We start from the raw sequence: 10,728 nt of genomic DNA on the forward strand, positions 1-10,728 counted from the left end.
TCCCCTGCATCGGCAGGCGGACTCTCAACCACTGCGCCACCAGGGAAGCCCTGGGTTTTAAAATAATCCAGAAAACAAAAGTAGTGGGAGGTATATGGAACACTAATGTCAGAGTATTGATAACTATGGGATCAGGTGATGGATATATGGATTTATTATTCTCTCTGTTTTTGTATGTATTTGAAAATTCTCAAAATAAATTCTCAAAAAATTAACAAAATTCAAGAAACAAAGAAAAAAATGCAAGAGCATTAGGAACAACTATACCGTACTAAATATGAAGGACAAGTAAAGCTGAGAAGAAAATATTTTTTAAAAATTCAGTGCGTGTGCTTTGGCAAGCAATAACAAGAGTAAAGCACACCAAGCTGGGATGCAAGGAGGGCGGGGGGAGTGTGTGTCCGGGAAGAGACTTGCATGGAGGTGGGCCTGGCATCTGAAGCCCCTTTTCTCCTGGGGGCATTAGCCTATTTCAGAGGGGCAGCTGAGAGCAGCATTTCTGAAAGCCTCAGGTGGTAGAAATTATATCCAGAGGCCAGCAGGTGGGCAAGCCCTGATGATTCCCACTCACTTGGGCTGGGTCCTGAAAAGCAAGGAGAAACTCAGCAAGAGTTTCTCAGCTCAGCTCTGCAATTAGGCCAAGGTGACCTTAGAGTGCTCATGTCCCTGGCAAAAGCAATATCAATCCTCCCTGGAGGAAGTCCTAAGGTCCAAATGTCTACAATCAATTCTGCAAATGCAATGTTTGGCACACAACTGAAGATTTTCAGGAACACTAGGACACTAGACAACATGACTAGAAAACAACAGAAACAACTGAAATATCCACAGGGGCTTTAAATATTGAAGTTATCACACCCTGACATACATCAAAACATACTTTAAGATAACTAATTAGAAGCTGCTTTATAAAAATGAAATTAAGTTTAAAAAAAATACTTTGGGACTTCCCTGGTGGCACAGTGGATAAGATTCCGTGCTCTCAATGCAGGAGGCCCTCATCAGGGAACTAGATCCCACACGCATGCTACAACTAAGAGTTCGCATGCCACAACTAAGGAGCCCATATGCCGCAAATAAGAAGCCCACATGCCACAACTAAGGAGCCCACCTGCCACAAGTAAGGAGCCCACCTGCTGCAACTAAGGAGCCAGCGAGCTGCAACCAAGTAGCCCACCTGCCACAATTAAGACCCAGTGCAACCAAATAAGTAAATAAATATTAAAAAACAAAACAAAACATACTTTGTTCAAGGAGATGAAAGGAAAAATATTAAGCAGTTTAGGAGAACTTGAAATATAAAAAAGAAACAAAAATTTTGGAACTAAAAAATTACACAAAAAAATAATAATTTTTGGGCTTCCCTGGTGGCACAGTGGAGGAGCCGATGCAGGGGACGCAGGTTCGTGCCCCGGTCCGGGAAGATCCCACATGCTGCGAAGCGGGTGGGCCCGTGAGCCATGGCCGCTGAGCCTGCACGTCCAGAGCCTGTGCTCCGCAACAGGAGAGGCCACAACAGTGAGAGGCCGGCGTACCGCAAAAAAAATAAATTAATTAAATAAAATAATAATTTATTAGACACAGTGCAAGATATAATTAAACAACTGGAGGATAGGCCCAAACAAATATACGTACACTAAAGCCTGGAGACACAAAAAGATGGTAAATGTAAATACAAAAGAGAGTAGGTGAAATACGGAATACAATTTACAAAAGGTCTTACATGTGTGTAATTAGAGTCCTAGAGGGAGAAGTGTGAGAATGGGGCAGAAGCAATATTTTAAAATATGATGGCTGGAGTTACTCAGTTTTCCTGGATATCTCCCATAAATGCAGGAGATATGCATGCTATTAAAATTGTTTTTCTCCTAGCAAAAACAAAAACAAAAAAAACAAGCCAACAATTCCAGAAGTACTGTGAACCCCAAGCAGCAAAAATTCAAAGAAAAGCACACTTAGGCAAATCATAGTAAAACTGCTGAAAACCAAATACAAAGAGGAAAAACTTAAAAATTAGTCAGAAGAAAGATATGTTGCTTGTAAAGGAGCAATAATAAAGCCATCGGCTGATTTCTCAACAGAAACAACAGACATCAGGAGTTAATGGAATGAGGGAACTTCCCTTGTGGTCCAGTGGCTAAGACTCTGCCTTCCCAATGCAGGGGGCCTGGTCAGGGAACTACATCCCATATGCCACAACTAAAAGATCCCACACACCACAATGAAGACCCGACACAGCCAAATAAATAAATAAATTTTTTTTTAAAAAAAAGAAGACAATGGAATGAAAGCTTCAAAGTGCTGAACTTTGGGGCTTCCCTGGTGGTGCAGTGGTTAAGAATCCGCCTGCCAATGCAGGGTACATGGGTTTGAGCCCTGGTCCGGGAAGATCCCACATGCCACAGAGCAACTAAGCCTGTGTGCCACAAATACTGAGCCTGCACTCTAGAGCCCGCGAGCCACAACTACTGAGCCTGCACGCCTAGAACCCATGCTCCACAACAAGAGAAGCCACCATAATGAGAAGCCCACAGACTGCAATGAAGAGTAGCCCCTGCTCACCACAACTAGAGAAAGCCCGCACGCAGCAACGAAGACCCAACGCCGCCAAAAATAAATAAATTTATAAAAAACAAATAAATAAATTGATCTTTAAAAAAAAAGTGCTGAAATTTGATAACTTCAAAGTGCTGAAAGTTAATGGCTGCCAACCTAGAAATCTATAACGAGGAAAAATATCCTTTAAGAAAAAATGTAGGACTTCTCTGGTGACTCAGTGATTAAGAATCCGCCTGCCAGGGCTTCCTTGGTGGCGCAGTGGTTAAGAATCCTCCTGCCAATGCAGGGGACACGGGTTCGAGCCCTGGTCCAGGAAGATCCCACATGCCGCAGAGCAGCTAAGCCTGGGCACCACAACTACTGAGCCTGAGCTTTAGAGCCCGCGAGTCACAACTACTGAAGCTTGTACGCCTACAGCCTGTGCTCCGCAACAAGAGAAGCCACCGCAATGAGAAGCCCGCGCACCGCAATGAAGAGTAGCCCTGGCTCGCCACAACTAGAGAAAGCCCGCGCGCAGCAACGAAGACCCAACGCAGTCAAAAATAAATAAATTAATTTTTTTAAAATCACTTAGACAATATTGAAGAATATCAAAGCTTATTATAAAGACACAGTAATTGAGTCTGCTTTAGCCCAGGGATAGACAAACAGACCAATGTAACATAATAGAGAACACAGAGACAGACACGCATATGTGGACACTCAATCTGTAACAAACTTGGCACTGTAGAGTGACAGAAAAAAAGGATAGTTTTCTCAATAAGTGGCGCTGGGTCAACTAAATACCCAAATTAAAAAATGAAATTTGATCTCTACTTACATGCACTACTACTACTAGGCATACTTAAAAGTAATCCATATACATGTGCACTAAAAGATATGTACAAAGATGCTCAAAGCAGCATTATTTGTTATAGCGAAAGGAAGGAAGGAAGGAAGGAAGGAAGGGAGGAAGGGAGGGAAGGAGGGAGGGATGAAAGGAAGAAACAATCCAGATTTCCATCAACATTAAAATGGATCAACAGTGGTATACAATTTAACATACACCAATGGAAATGAACAGACAACACAACATGGATGAAACTCACATGTTGAGAGAAAGAAACCAGATAGGAAATAGATGTATGACGTCATGTGTATGTCTGTGTGTGTGTGTGTGTGTGTGTGTGTGTGTGTGTGTGTGTTTAACAGGTATAGCAGTTTAATGGTTACCTTTGGGGATAACAGAGGGAATACTGATTGGTAAGTAACAGGGGGCTTCTGGGATGCTGTGATGTGCTAATTCTTGCCCTGGATAGGTGGTGGTTACGTGGATGTGGATGTGTTTACTCTGCAGTAATTCACTGAACTGTACGCTTTATATTTGTGTACTTTTATGTATGTATGATATATACTGCCCCCAACCCCCCCCAAAAAAACTAAACTATAGAACTTAGGGATGCATGTTTGGGTATTACAGCTCTAAAGAAAAGCAAGGCTATATAAAAGTTAAGAATTATCACTATCTTAGTGGGATGAGAGGAGAGACAGTGATTGGGAGTAAGCTCAACAGGACTTCTGATGTCTTGACCTGCACAGTGGTCATGCAGATATTTGCTTTGTGATAAATCACTGAGTTGTACATTTATTTTAATGCAGTTTTCTGTATGTGAATTATATGTTACAACATAACAGAACAAAAAACAATCTCAAGGAATGAGTTTAACAGCAGATTAGACACTTGAAGATTTGAATGAACTGAAAGGTTAGAAGACGTTATCCAGAATGCAGCAGAGAGATGAAAATATGGAAGAGAGACTAGGAGATGTGGACACTGGAGGAGAAGATGCAGCAAGTATAAATGGAGTCCCAGAAGGAAAGGGGAAGGAGGAAGGGCAATACTTAAAGAATAGCAGAGTATTTTCTAGAACTGATGAAAGACACTAAACCACAGACTTAAGAAGCTCAAACATAACATCATAAATTTTTAAAAATCTATACCTAGATATATCAAAGTGTAACTGAAGAATACCAAAGACAAGAAAAGAAAAATCTTAAAAAGCTGTCATAAGGAAAAAAAAAGATTTCTTTTAAATGATGGACAACTGACTATTGAGCTGATGTCTCAACAGAGATAATGGAAGTCAGAGAAAATAACCATCAACTTAAGTCCTGCTCAGATAAAATATTCTTTAAGAATGAGATCAATATAATTTACCACATTAACAGAATAAAAACAGAAAAATCATCCAATTATCTCTAAAGATGCAGGAAAAATATTTGACAAAATTCAAGATCCCTTCATGATTAAAACTCCAAGCAAACTGGGAAGAGAAGGGAACTCCCTCAACCCAATAAAGGGCACCTATGAAAAAGCTACAGCTAACATCATACCTAATAGTGAATGCTTTCTCCCTAAAATTGAGAACAAGACAGGGATATCTGTTCTCACCATTTCTATTCATCATTATACTGGAGGTTCTGGCCAGTGTGATGAGACAAGAAAAAATAAAAGTATACAGATTGAAAAAGAAGTAAACATGGGACTTCCCTGGTGGCGCAGTCGTTAAGAATCTGCCTGCCAGTGCAGGGGACACGGGTTCAAGCCCTGGTCCGAGAAGATCCCACATGCCTCAGAGCAACTAAGCCCGTGGGCCACAACTACTGAGCCTGCGGTCTAGAGCCCACAAGCCACAACTACTGAGCCCACATGCCACAACTACTGAAGCCCACACACCTAGAGCCCGTGCTTCACAACAAGAGAAGCCACCACAATGAGAAGCCCGCACACCTCAAAGAAGAGCAGCCCCCACTCGCCACAACTAAAGAAAGCTCGCACGCAGCAACAAAGACCCAATGCAGCCAATAAATAAATAAATAAAAGAAAAAGAAGTAAACAATAGAAGAAAAAATGGAATGAAAACAAACCAAAACAATACAGTAAGTGAAAAAGAAAGAAATATAGAACAAGAGAGACAAATATAAAGCACAAAACAAGATAGCAAATACTGAATGTAATCCCAGAAATACCAATAATTACATTAAACTTAAATGGAATAAATCCTCCTGTTTTTCAAAGCTACCAGAATAAATTTTTTTTAAAAAAGACAGAAAGAAGACACTTATAAAACGTAAAGACAGCAAAAGGGTAGCAGTAAAACGGTAGAATATGATCCATCAGGCATACAGCCTGGTGTCGCCATCCCCCAGAGAACTTTGCAACTCCTTAGTCAGTAACTACATGCATGTCTCTGACCTGGCAATTCACTCCACTGTACTTGGCAAGAAATTCTCACATGGCTCTGTAAAGGAGGAAGTATATGGGGATGCCCACCGCAGTTATCTATGACAGCAAGTTTTGGACTCACACCACAAAGAATACATGGCAGTGATGAGCACAGGCCAGATGTACACACAGCAATGTGGATGGGTCTTACAAACACTGCACTGACTGCAAAAAGTAAGAGGGCTCACTGTGCCCACAGAATATAAACTTTGCATCACAAATAATCGAAAGAATACAACAGACTGACTGGTTGCCTACAGAATAAGAGGGGAATGGGATGGTCATGGGAGATTAAAATAACATGGTGTAAGATGGTGGAGGGCTGGTCTTGCCCAGACCAGTGATGGTCACCTGCCATGAGCTGAGCAGTGTGACTACCTCAACCCTCTACCCCTGTGGCCGAACGCAAACAAAACACACAATGTGGCAAAGGGAGACACAGGGTCCTAGAACCTTGGTTCCAGCCTATGAAACAGTTTAAACCCAAGATGCAGTGTAAATCCACGGGCCGTGGCAAGAGGACACAGGCATGGCCCACAGTGGGCTACACGCCCATGCACTATGCCCTCCAGGGTCCACAAGATGATACCTGCACAAATCGCATACAACCCCCCACCAGGTGCACACACACACTGCGGGGTACACTCATGCCAAGGTGTCCACCCTGAGGACACGTTGGTTGGTACAAGTACACACCCAGGGGTGAGCCACAGGGCCCGCTGAGGCCACCAACCCCTGAGAAACCTGCTCAGCCCTCGAGACTGGGGGAGAGAGGAACAAGGGACGACCTGAGCAGGGTCTGGGGAGTCCAGCCCAGGACAAGGACTCCCCAGTCCCCCACCCTCAGGGATCTGCCACCATCTCGAGAGGGTTGAGAGGAAAGATGGGCAGGCTCAGGCTGCCTACCTTGCGACCTCCGATGCACCCACCTGGCCTCCAGAACATCACACTCCTCCCCATTCCACACAAATTTCTTCAGCACATCAGAGCAGCAGTACTGGTCATAACAGGTGCCACAGCAGAAATCAGGACAGAACTTGGGGAAGAGGTTGCGTCCAGCGGAAACCATACACACCTCACTGTGGGCTGAAACAGAGAAACACACTGTTCATCTGTGGCCATGGGGCCTGGCCTCAGCCCTGTCCCAGCCAATACAGCCCCTTCCCCAGCAAGGCCAGCAGGTCCCTCTGCGCCGTCCCACTCATTGGCCACCTCTGGCCACTGCCCCAACCAGCCTTTCCCTCTCCCCTGGGCCACAGCAGAGGTGCCAACCTGGGCTCCCTCCCTCTCCCACCAGTCCACTTGCCCTCCAGATGGGACAGTGAACTTTCTATGTGTGAGTCTGACTGGGCCACTCCCCACTCTCAGGCCATGGGATCAAGCCCAGAGTCCACAAAGCAGGGTCCAGACTACTAAGGACCTTGAAGGTCACCCCCTTCTCTGCCCGTATTCTACCTGTTTCCCATCCTCCACCTTCAAATCTACCTACCCATCAAGGCCTTACTCCAGGCCCCCTCCTACAGAAGCCACCCAAGCCCAGCAGTCCCAGCTGCTGGGGACCAGGCACTGGACTGACCCGTTCTTTTTTTTTTTTTTTTTTGTGGCCACACTGCATGGCATGCGGGATCTTAGGTCCCCCCCTACATTGGGAGCGCGAAGTGAACTGACCCGTTCTTTTTTTTTTTAATATTTTTTTTATTAATTTATTTTATTTACTATTTTTTATTTTTGGTTGCATTGGGTCTTTGTTGCTGTGCACGGGCTTTCTCTAGTTGCGATGAGCGGGGGCTACTCTTCGTTGCGGTGTGCAGGCTTACTGTGGTGCCTTCTCTTGTGGAGCACGGGCTACAGAAGCACAGGCTTCAGTAGTTGTGGCTTGCGGGCTCAGTAGTTGTGGCTTGAGGGTTCTAGAGTGCAGGCTCAGTAGTTGTGACGCACGGGCTTAGTTGCTCCACAGCATGTGGGAACTTCCCAGACCAGGGCTCGAACCCATGTCCCCTGCATTGGCAGGTGGGCTCTTAACCACTGCGCCACCAGGCGAGCCCAGACTGACCCATTCTTAATCTTCACTCCCTGTCCCTACCGCTCAGCCACAGCAGCCTCAGCCCCTGCTGGACACTACGACTTCAGGAGCCGGCCCTCACAGACTATAGCTTTACAGCAGGCTGCCTCCTGACCAATTCACCATTGGCCACAGTCACTCCCACCACAGAAGTGTCCACGCGGTACTTAGCCCTGGGCTGGGCCTGCAGTAGGCACCTAGGAAATGTGCGTGCCCTCAGAGGCCAGGGCTCTGAGGCAATGGCACCATGTGGAGCCCCAGAACCATCACAAGGCTCTTAGTCAGAGGTGGGGTCTAAGTATACCTGGCTGACAGGTACAGAAAATGACCACAAAATTTGCAAACTTCCAGGAAGATGTTACAGCCAAATGTTCCCACGCATACTTTGGCTACATTAGCACAGATCTAGTGTCCACCAGCAGGACAGAATGGTCCTGGATTCTGCCTAGACAGGCCCCAGATGGAACACCCAGTCCAGGAAGGCCCAGATGACTATGGTAGGCTGGGGATAGTCCTGATAAACCCTGAGGTAGAAAGTCCTGGCACAGCACTGGGACTCTAAAGACCCAGCCTGGTCATGCCCCCAGGGCAGTGGGCAGTGTCTAGAGACCCAGCCTGGTTGGTATATTGAAAGGGAAAATTTGTCACCCCTAAATATTCCTCTTTGGGGACTTCCCTGGCAGTCCACTGTTAAGACTTCGCCTTCCAATGCAGGGGTGTGGGTTCGATCCCTGATTGGGGAGCTAAGATCCTACAGGCCTCGTGGCCAAAAAACCAACACACAAAACAGAAGCAATATTGTAACAAATTCAATAAAGACTTTAAAATTGGTCCACATACAAATAAATAACTAAATAAATATTCCTCTTTGCCTAAGGATTATTTTAAGCAGACTATTTTTAAGAAACTGCAGACACAGAAGAAGCTCTGAAAACTAAGAAGTTACCCTTTTGTAATAGACACTTGTAAGTATAAAGGAAATCTCCATTTGTAAGTGTATCTCCCTCACTGTACTAGGAAGAGGGGGTTGACCTTATCTCTAGAATCAATGCTGAAGGCATAGATTTAAATCTGTGTAACAACTTTACCCTTGTTTACTGGGCTTTTCCTGGTAACTTCCAATAACTGACCCCCAATATCCTCTTTTGCCTTTAGTTCAAGATGGTATTTAAGGTGAGGGCTTCCACCATTTGGGGGAGTTATTCAGTTTTCCTGTGTCTGTCTCATGTATACAGGAGGTATGCATGTTGTTAAACTTTTGTTTTTCTCCTGTTAATCTGTCTTACATCAATTTAATTATTAGACCAGTCAAAGAACCTAGATGGCAAGAAGGGAAAATTCTTCCTCCCCCACAGTATCATGTACCCTGGGGCCACTGGCAGAGCAAGGTCCAAAGACAGAGGCACTGACTGACCTCCTTGAGAAGGGACAACTAGGAACGGGGTGGTTGGTGGGGGAGATGCTTTATTCCTGGCAGCTCCAGGCAGAACCCTGCTCTGGGCAAAGCTGCAGGGCAGAGGATGGGACCACCAACAGGCCCAACATAGCCAGCTGTCCACCTGCCAGCAGGTACACTCAGCATAGCCCATGCTACTGGGAGGCTCAGGCAACCTACCTCCAGCAGGGCCATTACAGCCTTTACAGCCACAGCCCAGCCCAAGTCGTCTAAGCTGGGCCTGAAAACACACACAGGTGAGTCTGTTTGAGCCAAAAGCCCATGACACAAATGTTCTTCTGATGCCCAGACGCTCTGAACCAGGCTGTCCTGACCTCACTGGACCAGAGAACAGGGCTCTACCTTCTCACTTTCCCAGGTCCTCCAGATTCGTCCACAGTCCCAAGGAAATAAAGTCCTTCCCTTGGAGGAAACCACCCACCCCAGAAGGATTTTGGGCTTCCTATGGAGGTGGGTGGGGGCAGTGCAGCTTTTCCAATCCCTACCCTTGAAAGGCCCCCAGCCTTGCTTCCACCGTCTGTGATTCATCCGTCTACAATCAACACACACAGTTAGTGTGTCTCCTCCAACCCTGGGGGCAAGCTTCAGCAGTCTCCAGGAATACCAGGGCCATGGAGGCAGAGTGTGGAGGCTCCCAGCCAATAAACAGAGGCTGAGGGAAGGCCTATGATGGAGGGGCCAGGCCTCCCTGCGGCCACCATGCCCCGCTAAGGCCAGGCAGGGAATCCTACCCACCCCCTTGGAACACTCTAGGACAGACACCCCCACCCTTCCCATTCTAGGACAGAACAATGATGGCAGCTGCCTGGGGTCTGGGCAGTGTCAGTGCTGACGGGAGGGAGGCTGGAGTGGAGGAGAGACCAGTCGTGGGGTCCGCTAACTGCCTCGAAGTTATTAGGGCTCGTTTGGGGTCATTGCGGGGACGGCGCTGCCCAGGCTCCTACCAGGGACGGCGCGGACGTGGCCACCCCCCATGCCTGCCCGGGATAAACTCCCCCACCGTCAAGACTCACCACCCGGAGGCGCTGGTAGCAGCAACAGCAACAGCAGCAGGATCCGAGGCGCTGGGGCCGGCGCGGCCATGGCTGGGCGGGTGGGCGGACGGACTGACGGTCGTAGCGCGGCCGTAGCCTCAGCGACCCGGGCGGCCACCCGCTTCCTCGCCTCGCCCCGGCCCGCCCCGGCCCGCCCCGGCCCGGCGCCGTTCCGGGAACCCCGCCCGGGAAGGAGAGGAGGGGGGGGGGAGGGCGAGGGAGGGGAAGTGGATGCCCCTCCCAGCCTCGGGGCTAGGCGCGGTCCGGTGTCGGCCCCTCGGGACCGGCTCTCAGACACAGGCGACCACCGAAGTTGACTTCGACTCTCGGGGCCCTGCCCACCCACAACCCC

The 10,728-nt window shown here is 47.3% G+C and overlaps 1 protein-coding gene across 1 annotated transcript in view; it reads right to left on the bottom strand.

Moving 5' to 3' along the window:
• SHISA5 (shisa family member 5) overlaps window positions 1-10,425 on the bottom strand; it is a 19,716-nt gene extending 9,291 nt beyond the window's left edge. The window contains exons 1-2 of the mRNA XM_007446156.1: window positions 10,356-10,425; window positions 6,754-6,910 (exon numbers count right to left, since the gene is read on the bottom strand). Of these exons, the coding sequence (XP_007446218.1) occupies window positions 6,754-6,910; window positions 10,356-10,425 (227 nt within the window). The remainder of the gene's footprint in view (window positions 1-6,753; window positions 6,911-10,355) is intronic.
• Window positions 10,426-10,728: the final 303 nt, after the last annotated feature.

The sequence above is a fragment of the Lipotes vexillifer genome, unplaced genomic scaffold (genome assembly GCF_000442215.2).
Source record: "Lipotes vexillifer unplaced genomic scaffold, Lipotes_vexillifer_v1.1 scaffold491, whole genome shotgun sequence".
In the NCBI taxonomy this organism is placed as follows: Eukaryota; Metazoa; Chordata; class Mammalia; order Artiodactyla; family Lipotidae; genus Lipotes; species Lipotes vexillifer.